This window comes from Pseudorasbora parva, chromosome 25, assembly GCF_024679245.1.
Source record: "Pseudorasbora parva isolate DD20220531a chromosome 25, ASM2467924v1, whole genome shotgun sequence".
Taxonomy (NCBI): Eukaryota; Metazoa; Chordata; class Actinopteri; order Cypriniformes; family Gobionidae; genus Pseudorasbora; species Pseudorasbora parva.
The window spans coordinates 27389342-27409120 of record NC_090196.1 but is presented as its reverse complement, the minus strand read 5'-3'; the positions used below and the strand labels follow the sequence as shown (position 1 = coordinate 27409120).

The following is a 19779-nucleotide window of genomic DNA, read 5'->3' as shown; positions in this document are numbered from 1 at the left end:
CATTTATATCTTCATCTTATTTATATTATACATATATATATATATATATATATATATATATATATATATATATATATATATATATATATATATATATATATATATATATCAAAATAGGCTACTTTCAAATCCTAGTGAATGAATGAATCAATTGCAGCTTTTATATCCCAGTCTTTTATGGAGAAAGAGATTTTATTGTGTTATTGTTTATGTTTATGCTACATGATCAACTGTAGATCTGACAATCAAAGATTAATCACCTAGAATCTAGCTGATGAGAACCATATAGTTTAGAGTTCATCGTGATAATGATTAATCACAAAATGCTACATATTTTGGCAAGAGCTAGCTAGGACAGTTTCCGTGACTTTAATTTAACACCCGATTGTATCATTGCATTCATTTAGTTTCAGGAACGCATTCAATATGTTCATAATTTAATAAAAAATGTTATCATAAAAGTTTTCCAACAGTTTCATCATTTATCCTAGAATGAACATAAAAATATATATAATCCCAAATCAATCACGTTTTGATTACGATTAATATTGCTGATTAAAGCTTCCGATCTCAACAATCCAATCCATCTTCAAGCTTCTGGTTACACCCATGGTTACACCGGTCAGTCAGCTGAAAGACTGACGTCATTATGACGTCGTTAAGCCTATCAGCGAGCATGATGCAGTCGCCTGGCGTGGTCTCGGCCAATCAGAGGCCAGAGGCGTATCTGTGCGGGGTTTGAATTTGTAGTCAGAAGTTTCAAACACAGCGTCGGATAAAGCGTGCAACAACGTTTAGAATAGTCAAAATTGCTTTCATTGATTGAATACATATCATCGGAGATCTGCGGCGAAGGATAGGATGAGGAAGAGGTAAGGTTAAGAAGATAGTTTCAAGCTTTATTTATATGTGTTTATGTATAGAATAACATTTAGAGCAATGTCTTTTGTTAGCGTTAGCTTTCGATGCTAACGTTAATGTTCTAGTGGAAATAACATTCAGGTTGAAAATGATCTGTATATTCGTGAAATGTCAGCGTGATTTTACTTTAATTAAGAACGTTTACAAATGGATTTAGCCTTAGTACGGAAGTTAGGACAATGACAATATTGCTTTTATTTAAAACGACTCTTTTCAGTAATAGAGATTATAATCAATAATAATTCTATTATTGAAAAATATTTTTTTTCAAAATGTATAAACATCGTGTAGTCCCTTTCAGTAATAGCAATGCGGATTATTCTGCTATTATTGACAAATGCAATCAATGATTTTATCCAATACAGACCGCAATCAATGATTATCCTTCTCATTTATTAACAACATGAAGCCGTTTTTATGTTATTGAATAATAAAATCAATTAATGTTCCAATAAAAATGCGAATTTTTGTGATCATTCATTAGTAAAACGTATTAGTCTGCTTATAAACACTGTAATTAACGCATTTTTTATAATAATAGCACTGGTAAACTTCAACAATAATAATGCTATTATTGTTAAATATAATGCTTTTATTATTCAATAACACAGACAGGAATCAATAGTGATGCACATTTTAATTATTTATTATTGATTCAAATAATTATTTTTATTTAATATTGTGAACATAAATATCTCTAGTATTCCAAATGAATAATATTTTCTCTAATACTCTAATACATAGAGCATTCAATAATGCTGCACATTTCAGTGATTATTTATTAATATTTTTTCCAATAGCAATAGATACATGTAATGTAGAATAATGCTTTTGATTTAATCATTTATCTAGAAGGATGACTATAAAGATAACTATATTTGCATTCTGTTATTTCTTGTCTGTCACTTTAAATGCTAAAGCTCATCACAGCAGAATGGATTCTGATTGGCTGTTAATGGTTTTATCGGTCATCAGCTGGATACAATTGCTCTAAAAGTGAATCCGTCGATATTATTTCTCTATGCCGCTGTTGTTATAGCTGTTTCTAATTAGTAGATTCTTATGTGCACTAAGTGAAAATAGCATATTTTCTTAGCATCCATTGTATGAACAGGCCTTAACGGCACAATATGTACGATTTTTGGATTCAAATTTCCAAAAAACACCAGAACATTATATTTTGTTGACTTGTGTGCTTGCATTATCCCATCGCCTATCAATGACATCATGCCCGCATTACCCTCGATTTCTGTTTTTTATTTTGGTCAACGGATATTTGTACTAAGTGTATAATAGTTTGCAGCTGCACAGAATGCGACCTGTTCTTGTCTAAAGCCCCGGGTATACTTCACTTTCTGCGCCCGGACCCCTCACGAAAATTACGTCATGCAGACGGTGAACGTGGACGGCCGAAGTAGCGCTTAAAGGATTAGTTCACCCAAAAATGAAAATTCTGTCTTAATAACTTACCCTCATGTCGTTCGACACCCGTAAGACGTCCGTTCATCTTCAGAACACAAATGAAGATATTTTTGTTGAAATCCGATGGCTCAGAAAGGCCTTCATTGACACCAATGTCATTTCCTCTCTCTCAAGACCCATAAAGGCACTAAAGACGGCGTTACAAAGCCCGTCTCATTACAGCGGCGCTACAATCATTTTATGAAGCGACGAGGATAGTTTTTGTGCGCAAAAAAAAAAGTAAATAAGGACTTGTAAAGTGAGGGCGGATTTCAAAACAAAGTTTCAAACAGTTATGAATCAGCATATCGATCCATGACCACCAAAATGCTGAAATCATGTGACTTTGGCGATCCGAATCATAAATCGATACACAGATTCATAACTGTTTGAAACTTTGTTTTGAAATCTGTTTTTTTGTGCACAAAAACTTCTTGTCGCTTCTATTTACACCATGTAAAAGTAGCAGTTCTGTGCAATATGTGTAAATCGTAGCCTAATTAGATGCTATTTATACTTTATTTTGAAAGCTGCATACTATTTGCATCTCAGTATTGTTGTAAATTAACAGGATGCAATAACAACAGTGTACATTATATCTATTAAAAGGATGCTGCCTTAATGGGGCAATAAAGCCCTCCCTACACCAACCATTTCCACTTTTAGAACATTTTCTTCATTTTTATTGAAAGTAAGTAAATGCCTTTCCGATGTGATGGGAAACGGGAGAAGAGCGAGCTTGGCAAAGGGTGGATTTGAACCCGGGTCGATTGTGTCAACCTCACGCTCTACTGAAACACGTGCTCTTTTCTTTCTTCTTCTTCTTCTTTGGGCCAACCAGGCATTGTTAGGTGGAGCTTGCAAATGACACTTGCCAACAAGGCAGTCTGTTTATTTCATATAAATTATGGAAACACCAAAGACGCTTTAATATCTCATGTGTTTTATTAGACAGGTGAGCAACTGTTTGGATCAGTCATGGACAGAATCTAATCATTGTTCTCCAGCTCAACACAGTTAGTCTTATTGTTTAAATCTGGTGTTCTTGGTTTACCGCACAGAGTACCATGTTTTACCATGCCTAATGTCATGGTTGCCGCCGAGCGAAATCACAGAGTAGCATTATAACGTCCCTTTAACACACTCAAATGTATCTATGATGAAACAACGCTGCATACACATGACCACAACAAGCAGAAGCGCTCGTCTGCGGCATAATAAAAGCTCAGTGAAATCAAGGCGCCATCAAACTATGCCTTTTGAAGCAGCGGAAAATGACTGTGGCTTGATTGATGGTGTTTATTTGCAGCACATACACTGAGTCTGGCTTCTAAATGGCATCTAAAATAACAGGACGTGTATTCAGTCGATGTGAATGTGTGTAATTTCAGTGAGATCCACGCTGCAGAGTCGGTGTCATGTCTGAACAGAGCTCTTGGTGAGCTGAAGGACATCTGGGAGGAGATCGGGATCCCAGAGGACCAGAGGCTGCAGCGCACGGATGCCGTTCACATGCACATCAAGGTCAGTTCAGTTCTTGTTCGGTTCTCATTGACTGGAGAGAGAGCGGCGACACCGATTAGATGTGAAATCTTCATTGTGATTTCAGAACCTGCTGGACATGATGATCGCAGAGGAGGAGGGCTTGAAGAAGCGCTTGATGACCAGTATTGAAGCGTGCAGAAAAGAGATGGCCGGCCTGTGTGTGGAACTTCAGGTGGAGGAGTATCAGGTGAGTACTTTGTTTATCTGCATCAATTCTCAGGTAAAAGCCTGTGCCCTCTAACTCGCAGATGTTCTGTAAAGCTGTTCAATCAGATTGAAGGTTTTCTATGTTCTGCAGGATGAAGACGGCGTTACGATGCTGCAGCTGGAGAAGGATCTCCGTACGCATGTCAAGATGATGCTGAAGGAGAAGAGTGTGCGTCAGAGCGAGCTGAAGTCTCTGATTCAGCAGGATCAAGATCTGTGCGATGTCCTGTGTGATGAGCTCTTCCCCATCCATCCCGAAAGAGTGCCGTCGCAACAGCAGCTACAGAACTACAGGCAACACATCAACACACGCAACCAGGAGAAGGTAAAACACGCTCACAAAGCTGAGTTTATACCGTCTGGTTGTTTTTTGTTTATTTGAAAAGGTGAAACTGAAACATGAAAATTGTCATTAAAGGACAACTCCGGCAAATGTTTACGTTTATCTTGATCGTTATATCTTTGTGAGTACAGTCTATAGAAAGAAAAAAAAACGAACCGGATTGGTGCTTGCAACACAGAGTTATTACAGTTAATGCCCAGAGCCCTCCCTCAGCTAAAACGGCGCTTTGGGGGCATAGATGGTAGACGTAACGGGTGTCTTTGTGCCTCTTAACAGACACAAAATGCAATTAAAATGTCTGTCCAACATGAACAGGTCCCTTACATGACAACGAGATGCGTTTAGCCACTTAGCCATTGTTTAAACCTGTTTAACCTGTTCTGTGTAAGGTGTTGTGTCACCTGTTTTAGCCGGCTAGCTGTGTCTCGTGCTGAAGTCCCGTGGGAACTCAGCGGCAGCCTGATGAAAGTCGAGAAGAGCATCGTGTTTATGAAGAGGCTCGCTCGTCGGTCCTCAATATTGAACGTGTCCGAGAGAAATAGTTTCCGATTCTGTACTGCTGATCCGATGAGGACCGCTGCTCGTTCAGTTACTCGCGCATGCTCAGTATCAGCTGCTCATGAGTTCATCAGATCTCTCAGCAAAATATGACTCAGTGAACGGTTGGAGTTACAACATTTAATTCAAGACATTAGTTTATTTATATGCGGAGGGACTGTCACTCATGTCTTGTCCACGGACCCCATGGACATCACTGCTCTGAGCTTGAGACGGACTTGATAATAGCGTGCAATTTTCTTACTCAACCCACCAACCTGCTGCTGCTTTAAGAGGGAAACGCTGCCCATAACTGCTTGTCTAGGATATGTAATCCTCCATAAGAATTCATAATAAGAGCATATTATTAGCGAAAAGGAGCTAGCAAAAGATCCAGTTGTGTATCTGTTTTTGCACTCGTGAAATGATTACATTTCCAACATGTTTTCGCCTCGGTGAGTAATGTAGCCAATCACAGACATGTTTGTAGACTTCTACAATGCAGTTGGCCAATCACAGGTGTTGAACTTGGAATCCACTCACCCACTCATCCACTCAACTGTGAAAATAAGAGATTTGTTGTATATCAGCTTCACTTTGGAAATCTGTGAGATTCTGTTTATTGTATTTATTATTTTATTATTAAAGGTGATCGATGATTCGGATCGCCAATGTCACGTGATTTTTAGCAGTTCGTATCACGTGTCAACTGAAATCATGTGACATTGGCGATCTGAATCATTGATTGATTCACTGATTCATGAACCATTCGAATCTTTTTTGAGGAACACAGAAGAGAAGACAATGCTGAATAAAGTCATAGTTTTTGTTATTTTTGGACCAAAATGTATTTTTCATGCTTCAAGAGATTCTAATCAATTAACAAGTCACATATGGACTACTTTGATGATGTTTTTATTAGCTTTCTGGACATGGACAGTATAGTGTGCAGACTGCATATGATCTGGGACTAAAAATAATATATATATATATATAAAAGATATTTTTTATATGAATATAAAAAATATCTTAAACTGTGTTCTGAAGATGAACAGAGGTCTTAGGGGTGTGGAACGACATTAGGGGAAGTCATTAATGACATCAATTTCATTTTTGGGTGAACTAACCCTTTAATTACTCACCCAAAAGTTGTTCCAAATAAGACTTTCGTTCATCTTCTGAACACGAATAAAGATATTTTTGATTGAGAAAATTTGAGTCCAAATTTTTTGAAGAGACACAAACACTTTTATATGATGAACAGACTAAAATTTTGCCTTAAATTCTGAAGGATCGGGTGAATAAAAAATAAAATAAAATAAAATCTTAAAGGGATAGTTCACCCAAAAATGAAAATGTGATGTTTATCTGCAAACCCATTAAAAATCTTCATTTCTGTTCTACTGAAGAAACAAACACACCTACATCTTGGATGCTCTTGGGGTAAGCAGATAATAATCACATTTTCATTTTTGGGTGAACTATCCCTCTAATTATTCCAAACTTTTGTCCACTGGTGTGTCTTCCATTTTTAATGAATTATGTGGTAATTTGCCTCTGAATTTGATAATATATTCAGGATGGGTGCTTGTGTGTGTTTACAGGAGCGCCGTCATGATGAGTTTGTGGAAATGAAGCGTCAGATCACAGTGTTGATGGAGGATTTGGAGCAGCATCCTGACACAACCTTTGAGAAGGATGCTGTGTGTGAGGATGAAGACGCTTTCTGCCTTTCTGTGGAAAACATCAGCTCACTTAAAGTGTTACTGCGGCAGGTGCGCTACACACTTCACACAATTTTTTCAGCAGGTTTTTTTTTCCAATTCATTATTGATTTATTTAGCAAGGATGCATTACATTTGATCAAAAGTAACTGTAACTGTTAAATGCTGTTCTTTTGAACTTTTTTATTTACTTAACAATCCTGAAAAGAATTATCAGTTTCGACTAAAATATGAAGCCTGTTTTCAACATTGATAATAATCATAAATGTTTCTTGAGCAGCAAGTCATCATATTAGAATGATATGTAAAGGATCATGTGAAGACTGGAGTGATGCTGAAAATTCAGCTTTGATCACAGGAATTAATTACATTATAAAAAATATTCTGTTTCTGTTTTTAATGTCTTTTTGAGCAAATAAATAAAGCCTAGGTGAGCATAAGACAATTAAAAAAAATATTTGATTAACATTGAGTTATGCAATCTATAAAAAAATTTATTAATGTAAACATTTATTGTGTTTGTGTTTATTGGTAATTGGTCATTTATTTTAATGTGTGTTAAACATTTCAAGTATTTACTACAGCAATGACAATAAATTATTGATAATTACATTTAATTAACCCTAAACCCTATAATAAGTGTAAATAGTGTCATCTTATTATTTAAATATTTTTTTTATGCCACTGTTTGGTTTTCAGTAGGTGAAATGTCACTGGTTAATGGTGCGTTTTGGACTGTGTGTGTTGTATTTCAGCTGGAGAGCCGTAAAGCTGAAAGTGAAGCACTCTGTGTGTCCATCTGTGGTCGTATTGAGGAATTGTGGGAGATGTTGCAGGTTCCTGTGGAAGAAAGGGAGAGTCTCAGGCAAACCACCCACACTAGCACAAAGAGCAGATTGAACGCAGTAAGTACTCACGCACCTGTCACTAAAGTAGGTCACGTTGTTTCATCTTGAGCTTCTGCTGAAATTATGAAGCATTCCTCATGCTGTCTTTCTTGCTGTTTCACAGCTGCAGGCAGCGCTTCAGCGTTTGGAGGGTTTGAAGAAGAAAAACATTGAGCGTGTTATTCACACAATCCGATCAGAGATCGTCAAGTTTTGGGAGAAATGTTACTACAGCCCGGAGCAGAGACAAGCCTTCATTCCTTACCACAGCGGTATGCTAGATTAAGATGTTGGCTGAATCCCAGTTTGCATACTTTACGGTACAAAAAGCACCTGCTGGTGGGGAAGTACATATTTGAGCATGATATTGAGGGAATTATTAAAGCTTTGTGATGATACCACATTATATTTAAGGCTTTGTGGATAATATCGGGCCAAAAAACATGGATGTTTACTTCAAAAATGGAATGGTGAGAAATTTGGGCACCTTGAGTTTAAGACCGACCTAATCTTAAAATCACCATGAAATCAAAATGGACAGTTATTATTATAAATGATTTATGCACACGCATCATATCTTTTCATGTGCCTCGTAACCTTTAATCAAAATAACTTCCCCCTTCCTTGTTGCAGCAAACTTTCTCTGATGTGTTTACTGGCGTGAGGGCGGGGCAACCTGTCACTCACTGGGGACTGACCAATAGCAAACCACAGCCATCCAATCAATTCTCCATAGACAAAATCAAGTCTTTTCCTATATTGTAGAAAATAAAGGACTATTGCAATGTCCTTTTCATAGCGATTTTAATTGGAATAATACAGATTTTATGCAAACTGGAATTAAGCATTATATGGACGTCACAAATATTGATACTTCGGTACCAAGTCGCAATTTAAAAAATATGACGATACTAGCATTTCTGTAGTACCAACTCTTGAGTATATTCAGTACCCACAGCTGTGTTCAGTCGCTTAAGTGTTAATCTAAGCGCAGGGCTCCAGACTGAAGGCGAATTACTATAGATAGATAAGGAAAATAAGTATTTGAACACCCTGCTATTTTTCAAGTTCTTCCACTTGGAAATCATGGAGGGTCTGAAATTGGCATCGTAGGTGCATGTCCACTGTGTGAGACATAATCTAAAAAAAGAAATCCAGAAATCACAATATAACTATTTATGTGTATGATACAGCAGCAAATAAGTATTTGACCACCTGAGAAAATCAATGTTAATATTTGGTACAGTAGCCTTAGTTTGCAATTACAGAGGTCAAACGTTTCCTGTAGTTTTTCAGCAGGTTTGCACACACTGCAGGAGGGGTTTTGGCCCACTCCTCCACACAGATCTTCTCTAGATCACTCAGATTTCTGGCCTGTCGCTGAGAAACACAGAGTTTGAGCTTCCCCCAAAGATTCTCTATTGGGTACAGGTCTGGAGACTGGCTAGGCCACGTCAGAACCTTGATATGTTATCTTACAGAGCCACTCCTTGGTTATCCTGGCTGTGCTTCGGGTCATTGTCATGTTGGAAGACCCAGCCTCTACCCATCTTCAATGCTCTAACTGAGGGAAGAAGGGTTGTTCCCCAAAATCTCGCAATACATGGCCCCGGTCATCCTCTCCTTAATACAGTGCAGTCACCCTGTCCCATGTGCAGAAAAACACCACCAAAGCATGATGCTACCACCCACATGCTTCACAGTAGGGATGGTGTTCTTGGGATGGTACTCATCATTCTCCTTCTCCAAACACGTTTAGTGGAATTATAACCAAAAAGTTCTATTTTGGTCTCATCTGACCACATGACTATCTCCGCTGACTCTTCTGGATCATCCAAATGGTCTTTGGCAAACTTAAAGGGATAGTTCACTTTGAAATTATATGTTTTAGCTTACCTCATGGGCATCCGAGATGTAGGAGTATTTCTTTCCCCAGTAGTTTCAATTTTGATTTCAATTTTGATAAGTACACACTGATGGCCTAAGACACGAAACCAGCGGTTTGTGTGAGAGAATTTTCATTGTGGGGTTGTTTAATTTGGACTTCTCTGTATATGCTCTTTGAGGTGGTGACCATAGACCTGCATTATGTGAGGCACAGCCAAGAACGGTTTGACCTAAAATGATCAAAATTGAAACTACTGGGGAAACAAATACTCCTACATCTCTGATGCCCATGAGGTAAGCTAAAATATATCAAAATTTAATTTCAAAGTGAGCTATCCCTTTAAGACAGGCCTGGACATGTGCTGGTTTAGGCAGGGGAACCTTCTGTGCCATGCGTGATTTCAAACCATGACTTCTTAGCAACAGTAACCTTGGAAACGGTGGTCCCAGCTCTTTTCAGGTCATTGACCAGCTCCTCCCGTGTAGTTCTGGGCTGATTTCTCACCTTTCTTAGGATCATTGAGACCCCACGAGATGGGATCTTGCATGGAGCCCCCGTCCGAGGGAGATTGACAGTCATATTTAGCTTCTTCAATTTTTTAATGATTGCATAAATAAATATTTTACACAGTAGATTTAGCTACGTCTCAGTGTAATGATAATAGGCTACTACTGATAATACTTTCGCTTGATATTTTTCAGTTCTTTATAAACCTTGTTTACTTTTAAACAGCATCTAGCCTTTAAATGCTAAATGTAAAATGTAAGTAGTTTATACTTAAAATGATTATCATCATAAATAAAAACTCATTGAATTGATTTTTTATTTATTTTATAAAACATTTAGATGCGGTACCGAAATTGGTACCAAGAACCGTAAATTATTTCTGTGATCAGTACCGATTACTGGGATTTGGGTGCCGTTACACCCCTAGAGCAATACAATACAATGTGTTGGGTAAGCAGAGTTTGGCTGGCGTTTGATTTTTGCTGTTTTGTGCTGTTAGACGCTCTGGACGAGGAGGTGTTGCGTGACCATGAGCTGGAGTTGGAACGATTGAAGCGGGATTATACAGAACACCGTGAGCTGTACGACGCCGTTTCCACCTGGAGCAGCAACTGGACTCTCTATCAGGAGCTGGAGGTGAGGAGTCATAAACACATTAAAGAGCTTTTTGAAATTAAATCCAATTACGGTTGCTCTTCTTTCTCCAGAAAAAAGCCACAGACCCATCTCGCTTTAATAACAGGGGAGGAAACCTGCTGAAGGAGGAGAAACACAGAGTCGACCTGCAGAAGAGTTTGCCGAAGGTTTGAGCTGCTCTTCATCAGTGTTTTATGGCGGGAAGGGATTGTGTGATGATTCGTTTTGTTTGTTCGGTTAGCTCGAGAAGAGTCTGAAGGCTCAGATTGACCAGTGGGAAGCGGAGCAGTGTAAGGAGTTCCGTGTGAACAGGCAGCCGTTCCTTCAGTATGTGGAAGACCAGTGGAATCAACACCGTATGGAGAAAGAGAGAGAAAAACAGGAACGAGTATGAAGTGTCTCTTCTTCATTTTACTCCTTATAACATTGTTAATTTGAGGTTCTTGATTTGGTTCTGACATGACGTTTGTACTGTGCAGCAAATGAAGAAATTGAAGCAGACGGAGGAAGATCTGCTGTACGGCACAATCATCAGAACCCCAACTAAGAGGAGACTCGCTGGAACCCCGACACCTGGCAAGACACGCAAGGTACTGATGGGATATGTGTACAAACTATTGACTGGATAAATGTAGTGATGCACCGAAAGTAATTTTTTTGTCTTTATTTTTTCTTCTTCAGCCCAAAACTGATGATGCCATTTTCGGCAGCCAAAATTTTGGTGCACCTCTAGATAAATGTATCAAACGTTAATAATAATCAAAAAAAAATCTATTTATCATTTAACAATATAAATAGCTGGGAAACTAATACCAGATATAATGCAGATAAAATAAAAATGTAATATCTGACATATATTCTCCAATAACTCACTGCCATGTTGCCTCACCATGCATAAATTAGCATCTCATTTATTACAGTATGCATACGTTTTATGAAGAGATTTATTTTTGTTAAGCTCCACCTGGTGCAAGAAAACAATTGCTTACACTTAACAAAAATAATTAATTTATCAGCATTAGTTCATTTAGTTTTTTATACCAGAACCCCTGAAAAACAAAGTGCACACACACCTTTTTTTTATAACTATATCAAATGTGATGTTTAGTGAATGCATGAAATTTCTGAATTATACTATTCCTATATTTGTTTATTTTACCAAAAAATTATATTTTTATTAATATTGTGTGTATGTGGGGTTTTTATATTTGTGTGTATGCTAATTTATTAATAAAAAAAATTAATTCATTATAAAATATATATACATTATAAATGTAAAAATATTTTAATACAGAAGAGTAGTCATTTTACTTTTAATTATAATAACTTCATTTATATTATTTTAAAATTATTTTACTTAATATTATTTTATTATAATTAATAAATATATTTGTATAATAAATATATAATCTAAATTGTGTATATGCATTTCTGTAACGCAAAAAAAGTGTAATCTTTGCAAATTGTGTGCACAAAGTTAATTGAAAATATTAGAATAATAGATAATTATGTATGCATCATAAATGTAAAAATATATATTTAATATACAGAATTCTTTAATTTTGTTTATTTTATACATTAAAGCCGGGTGCACACTGCGATTTTGGCCACGATTTGGCCGTCTGAGACAACTTAAGCAAATCCTAAAAGATTCCTCTGATCCTAGGCTTAAATCTGACGTCTTTGGTCATTAGTTTGACGTGTTCACCGGCAGCCGATTAATGAGTGCTGCGATCAAATTTGACCTCAGATGAAATTCTGGCAGTGTCAGAAGATTTGGCACACAATCCTGCAGTGTGACTTCTCCTACGACGACAGTCAGATATCTTTTCAAGACAAACTATGACCAAAACGAGAGCTAGAGATTTCTCTATAGCCAGCATTTCAGTCACCAAACGCGTCATTCATTGATGATATAAAACTCCGGACGAGTTTTCTTGCGCGCGTCCGTTTTCAGGGTGTCCGCGGGATTTTAAAAAGTATTAAAGAGTGATTAATCAAAATTGTCAAATTTAAGGCCATTAAAAGTGTTAAATGTGGTCTCAGAGGTATTATTTTTTTTCCAAATTAGGTATTATTTTTTCAGACTATCAGGTGTCCTATTCTGATTTAAATTCTATCTGCGTTCTTATTAGTTCGTTTAAATATGAGCTTTAGCATATCTGGGCACATAATCAAAGATCTTTCGTCTCCGTCTCAACGTATGGTTGATGCTGACGTCATATTCAGTGTTCGTTCGGCATCATCTCAGAGCGCGCTCAACAGAAGTGGCTGGCTTACGTTTTATTTTAGACTTGCTTCAAGGCATATCTTCAATGAATGTCCTCATAAGAGCAATCTTAAATGATTTATATAAAGTCTAAAATGAACAAAAAAGTTGTGAGAGAATGAGGCGCGATCCATAGACAGTATATAAACAGTGAGATCCGCGTGTCTGTCTGCTCTTAAAGGAACAGCAGCCAATAAAGCTTCCTGTCAGGTAATGGAGAAAATGACTCGCTGCTCTTGACTAAATAACTTTTGTAGCTTTAATAAGGATTAACTATTTAATTTATAGTTTATGCAGTGCAGACTGCATATAACTTTGATAACTTTATTAAATTTCTGTATATTTCCTAACTGTTAAGACAGGAAGGGCTGGAAACATGACATTTGTTATGGGTTTATGTTAGCATTGTTTTAAGTTTACTTAAATTAAAAACTGTTATATTTTTGAAGCCTAATAAATGTAAAAAAATAAATAAAAAAATCAGTAGCTGTATTAATATCAGTAATAGGCTACTGGCCTTCATTCATAAAAAGATGCCATTTAAACAAGTATTTAAAATACACTGTCTTTATGTTGTTTCTACATTCATTTGATTAACTGTGAAATTATTTTATTAAAATATAATATATTTATATATATATATATTAAAAACGTACAAAAACATTTTTTTTTTTATTGTGATTAATCACAGAAAAAATGTGTGATTAATCTAGTTAAAGTTTTTAATCGATTGACAGCACTAGTTTTTAGTATTTTGTTAAATTCAACAACTTATCACAGTTATAGAAATGTAATATTTGGCTCAGGTTTTGTTGTTAGAAAAAAAACACTAAATAATTTAATTGCGTAATGCTTCTCCTTAACCAACCTTTGTGAATGTTGAGATCTATTTTACTGTGTCTGAATGATAACTTATGACAGATTTCCTCCTGGTGTCGATTCTAAATCTATTCTTTTTTTATGTTATATATGTCAAAATCTGTGTAAATAACAGAAAGGTCGCTGATTAACACTTGCAATTCAGTGTCGTGATGGTTTTAAAAAATATTCTGAAGGTAGTAAAAAGGGTATTAAAAAGTAGTACATTTAACTTAAGGATTGCTGTATATACCCTGGTTTTAGAGCGCCTTCACTATCGTACAGTCTGACATTAATGCCAACTGAGATCTTACAGTGTGACATGGCTTACATCAGGTATCATGTTCGTACAGTCTGACAAGGGTCATTCGCAAAGGATTTTGAAAAATCGCACAGTGTGCAGGACCCATTACTCAATCGACTTGCATTGATATGAGGCTGAATCAAGAGGAACTGAAACTTTTTATCAAAAATCTGTTCGGCTGACTTTATTTTTAAACAACGGTATTTGTGTGTTTGTTTTTTGTAAGATGACCTCTAGCATGTGTATCTCCACCCCCAACACGACACTCCGTTCCATATGCCCCTCCCCTTCTGTGAGACCGCCCCTTTCCTCTAGCAAGGTGAGTTAGGTTGTTTTAAACACTGTATTTTACACCTATGCATTCATTTTCATCCTTATCGATAATGTAAACGGCTTTTCCACTAGTTGGGTGCGCGAACACCTGCTCGTGGCCGAACCCCTCGTGGTCTGGAGAGGAACAAGGAGAATATTTCTCATCTGAGCGGAGCTTTGCGCACGATGACCGCCAGCCCTCTCAGAAACTACTCCATCACGTCCGTGGCCTCTTCCTACTCGGAGTTTGCGGTAAGTTGATTATCTTGCATTTAGCAGTCTAGACACACAGGCAGCAGATGTAATCGAGTGACCCCCCCCCGTGTGCTTATTCTGCCTTCTGTTATAGAAGGATTCTGAATCCACTGCAGCGTCCAGGTCTGTATGTCTAAGAACGTTCACTGTCCATTACACTAACACACACTCTTCTCGTCTAACCCGACTAATGGAGGAGGGTCTGTGTGTACTTTCAGCTTCTAACAGTGATTTAAACACATGAGAATAACCAGTCTGCTGTTTTTAAAGCTAACATGAAGTCAGAACTGGAGTTTTGTGGCTGTTGGGCCTGTTAACTGTCAATGTCCTTGTAGCTGGCGCTTTTTTTATTACCTTTTTTTCTTATAATTTTTTCTAGTAATCATCATAAATTAGGTATCACTCAGGCTTAAACACTCAAAATTGGACATTGTATTACCAGGAACATTGTTCTTTAATCTTTTTAGCGAGTCTCAATTAGGCATGTGTCGATATCAATTTTTCATGTTGCGATTAATTGATGAAGTTTTATCGCGATATACGATATTATCACGATATTGAAATAAGTTGCAAAAAAGTGTTGCCATAGCATAACAGCTTTAAGAACTATTTTTGTAAGAACAAAAATAACTGAATGTTTAAATACAATAATGCACCAAAAATATATACAGCTCTGGAAAAAAAATTAAGAGACCCCTCATTGAGAAATCAATGTTAAGTGGTCTCTTGATATTTTTCAGAGCTGTAAAAGTACAATTTTCAAACAGATTAAATTGCAAAAGAATTAGGCTATAAAGAACAACAGGTAGGCTTACACATTACAATATGGTCTCATTATTTAATGCATTAACTAAGATTGAGCAATAGCTACATTTGGTACAGAAAGTATAATGTTTTTGGTAATATTTGATAAGAAATACTGATCATTGTTAGTTTTATCTTAGGTCCATTAAAAAAGTTATTTTGATTTTGATTGTAAAGTTATTAAACAGTAACTAAGAAATTAACATAGAATGATTAATTCTTTATAAGTATTTTTCATTGTCAGTTTGGTAATAATGAATTAACATGTTAACTAATGAAGTCGTATGTCTCAAATTTTACTGAACAATAACAAATAATCAGAACAGTTCTAATTATTAGGGCATGTGGTAGTCCAGATTAAAACATTAAAATGTTTCAGTCTTTAAGTATTAAGTATTTGGTGCTGTGATGAACAACTTTGAGATTACAAAAACGAATGGCTGTTTTAAAAACTACACGCGTTTTTTGTTTGTTTGCTGGTTTCCGGGGTAACCGCTTCATTCTGCAGTTCATCAGCGCCCTCTGCTGTCACTGAGCGGCACTTCAGCAGCGCGTCTGGTTCAGTCATGTGCAAACTCACGTTGGGCTTGTTTATATCTGAGCGCGTGTCCCTTTGATTGTTTTGTGTGTACTTTTTTTGCAAAAATTTTTGTTCTTTTGCAACCTGTCATCTTTAAAAATTCATGAATTACAACCATTTAATTTCAGATCTTTGCTCAAACAGCACAAGGTGGGTGACAGTTAGCAGGTGTGAAGGAAATGGCAACCTGAAGGTTGTCAAGTTAATTTCATTAGGTCTTTAAATATGTTCAAAATTAATATTTTCTGTTCCATCTTTGTTTCACCTATTCGAACGGATATTTCTTATGTGGACGCCCGCAGAAATAAATGTGCATGCCACCTCAGTGATAAACTTGTGCATTCTGATGGTGATTTATTTGAGTTTTGTGATCCTGCGCACCTGGGAACACTTCTCATGTGATCAGGCGAATGACTGTCTGCTGTAAAAATGGCCTATGCTTAGAATAATAAGATTAAAATCATATTTAATTTAATAATAGGAAATTATTATTGAAATCTCCTGTTTAAAAATAGCAAGATGTCTTTTAAAAAAAATTGGAAATGAGCAGAAATAAGGTAATACAATGCTGCAAATTTAACCTATATAACAATAATTGCTTATATTTCAAATGTTTGTGTTGTTGTTTTTCTCTTTTGAGCAGTGATGAAAGATTATTCTTGATACGGTGATCTGCAGGGGTCAAAAAGGATATAAACAGTTAATTTTGAAGCGATCTCTTCTTGAAAACTCAGATGTGGATTCGGATGGCAATTAAATCAGCACACACAGCTTGGTGTTTGTCTAAAAGAGTCGGTAATTCGGCCGGGGATTTTTACGCGGATGGGGGGTTTTAATCCATTCTGTATTTCAGACGGCAATAAATTCACAGACTAGCCCCTGTCAATGATGAAAACACCTTAAGACCCCACGAGTAACAATTACCGTCCGAATAGGGCTCTAGATATACAGGTTTGCTGGGAAGAATGATTAATCATTTAACAAACTATCACTGTTTCTTTCACTCTGAAGTCTGCATGATACGGAAGTTGCGATCAGACTTTTCTTCCCTGTATGTTGATGTACGATATATCTGAGTGAAACTGCTTCTCAAACAAGAACAAATGTATGGAGGACCAAACCTGCAGCAATTAAAAATAAATAAATACATGAATGAATAAGTAAATAAATATACACATGTAAATGAATAAACAGATAAATAGAGAAATAAATGTTATAATAGGAAAATAAATAAAAGAATAAACTACTTAAGATGTTTATTAAATAAAAAGATAAAATAAATGAATCATTTTTAATCAAATTACGTTTTGTATTATCGTTCGCATATTTTATTCTTTTCTGCTTTTTACAAAAAATATTTTTTTAACTTTTTATTTATTTGTTACTTAATTGTAATATTTATTTATTTATGCATTCATTTATTTTTTACATTTATTTATTTCCACATGTATTTATTTTTACATTTATTGAACGATCGATTCTCAATTCATTCTCAAAAGTTGACACCAAACAACTTAGCAATGTTTCCAGCAGTTTCACCCATTGAGAGAAGTTGTTTGGTGTCTGTGAAAGAACCATCCGGCCGTCATTTACTGATAACTCTCCTCTATGGTTTAGCTCAGATGGTCTGAGTCTGACGATTCTGTGCGTGAGCTCTCAACCAATGATGTGCTGAAGCTGCACAAGGACCGCCCTCCTCATTTCCATGTTGCACTCAGGAAAAGTACAAATAAATGAATCGAGAATCAATCGTTCAATAAATGTAAAAATAAATACACATGGGAGTGAATAAATGTAAAAAAAAAAATGAAAGCATAAATAAATATTACAATTAATTAACACTTTTTTAACGCAGAAAATGAATCAAGGGAAAGATAATACAACATTTTATTTGATTAAAAGTGAATCATATTTATTTTATCATGTCATTTATTCTGTTGTTTATTTTCCTATTATCATTTATTTATCTGTTTATTTATTTACATGTGTATATTTATTTACTTATTCATTCATTCATTTATTTATTTTTAATTTCTGCAGGGTTGGTCCTCTCTAAATGTAGGGCAGGACTTGTTTTTGTCTGTGTGATTGGATGGATGGGGGTGTGGTTTGCTATTGGTCGATCTCATGTGAGTGACAGGCTGCCCCGCCCTCACGCCAGTAAACAAATCAGTTATTTTGATTTATAGATTACAAGGGCAATTCATAAAAATAAAAGAATGATGTGCACAGATAAATCAATTATAATAACTACTGCAATATTCCATAAAATAAGCATTGTCAATTTACATTTTATGATAACTTTAAAGTGCACTGCCTAAAGGCACAATAAGTAAGATTTTTGGATTTTAAATATCCATAAACTACTAGACCAATGTTATATATTTTGTTGACACGTGCACTTGCATTATCCCAAATGTTTCCAAGAATGTTTAAATGCAGAGAAATAATGGGGTTTAACCAGGCATCGCCTATCAATGACATCATATGCGTGTTATCCTTGATTTCCGGTTTCCATGGAAACATGAAGACACTTTGATATCTGATGTGTTTTATTAGACAGGTGAGCAACTGTTTGGATCATTCATGGACAGAATCTAATCATTGTTCTCCAGCTCAACACAGTTAGTCTTATTGTTTAAATCTGGTGTTCTTGGTTTACCGCACAGAGTACTATGTTTTACAATGCCATGAAAAATTAAGATTAATGAAATAAATACCACAATGTAGTACATGAAATTTTTATAAAAACATTAATTGCTCTGCTGTTGAAGGACTTAGGCCCTGATCACACCGAACGTGTTTTTCAGGTTCGTAAACGCGAGGCGCACTGCACTCCCTTTTTTGGTTGCCATTTTTTCATTTAGAAAAGAGCAGTGCGCTGCGTTTTTAAAAAATGTTTCTAGGCAACCCCCGAATCATCTGCACTGTCAGTCAAATCAATGTAACGGTCTATACAACAGAAGGCCCGCCTCTCCATTCATTCGATTGGACAACAGAAAATAAACGCGATGACGTCGGGCCTTTCCTATTTTGGCCACCCCTGAAATGGGTCATACCTTTAGCATTACCTGAGCAGTTGAATTAAATGTGACTTTGCAAAACCTTGCAGCTTTATGACCTTAACATGCATGAACATGAAACGGTTGTGGTCTGCCAAACAGTCATGTGACGGCATATTTGTTTTGTTTTTTTGCAACAGCGGGAGCTCTCAAATGCTACTAAATCCAACGTCAAGACTGGAGTTCTGAACTCAACCATCACACACTGAACACAGAAGCGGCTCGACTGACCTGATGGCATTAATGAAGAACAAAAAAGCTTTTATGGAGATACTGAATGTAAATCATTGTGACTTTGTTGCAGAATTGTAAATATTTTAGCTCTGGATTTTTTTATTTAGTCTTATTTTCCCTTTATTTAACTTTTCCTTTTGAGCTTTGAACAAATTATTTTCTGTCTTTGAGTTTGACTTTACCTGCAGTTTTTATAAAAACTCTATTTAACACTGATCTTAGGGCTCTGAGATGGATTTGATTTTTTATACTCTAACATCAAGATGGCATTTTAGACTTTATTTTCTGTAATCGCACAGCAACACTAAGTTTCATTGGCATCACTCCTCTGATATTGTTAGTACTCTAGTGGATGACATCCTGTAAATAAATATGTTTTCATGGGGACACTGTATTTGTGAAGTCTGATTTATTTAGTATTATTAGGAGAAGGTACAGTTAAAAA

General features: G+C 36.1%; 1 protein-coding gene across 3 annotated transcripts; it reads left to right on the top strand.

The window, feature by feature from the left end:
- Positions 1 to 708: 708 nt before the first annotated feature.
- Positions 709 to 19728, top strand: prc1a (protein regulator of cytokinesis 1a). 3 transcript variants are annotated; one of them, XM_067436910.1, is made up of 15 exons: positions 709 to 872; positions 3774 to 3906; positions 3992 to 4114; positions 4226 to 4459; positions 6619 to 6789; positions 7494 to 7643; positions 7750 to 7897; positions 10520 to 10656; positions 10728 to 10823; positions 10898 to 11044; positions 11136 to 11246; positions 14314 to 14406; positions 14493 to 14651; positions 14752 to 14777; positions 19241 to 19728. In XM_067436910.1, the coding sequence occupies exons 1-15, from the start codon at positions 862 to 864 to the stop codon at positions 19287 to 19289; spliced, it is 1788 nt and encodes a 595-aa protein (XP_067293011.1). In that variant the 5' UTR covers positions 709 to 861; the 3' UTR covers positions 19290 to 19728. The 3 variants fall into 3 exon arrangements, with proteins under 3 accessions (XP_067293011.1, XP_067293010.1, XP_067293012.1); XM_067436909.1 differs by having other exon boundaries at positions 14749 to 14777; XM_067436911.1 differs by lacking the exon at positions 14752 to 14777.
- The last annotated feature ends 51 nt before the right edge of the window (positions 19729 to 19779 follow it).

What these genes read in the sequence shown, in the direction of transcription:
- prc1a (XM_067436909.1), top strand. An exon ending in CAAAGAGCAGATTGAACGCA is followed by an intron (nt 7,644 to 7,749) that starts GTAAGTACTCAC and finishes GCTGTTTCACAG; the next exon opens with CTGCAGGCAGCGCTTCAGCG. An exon ending in CTTCATTCCTTACCACAGCG is followed by an intron (nt 7,898 to 10,519) that starts GTATGCTAGATT and finishes TTGTGCTGTTAG; the next exon opens with ACGCTCTGGACGAGGAGGTG.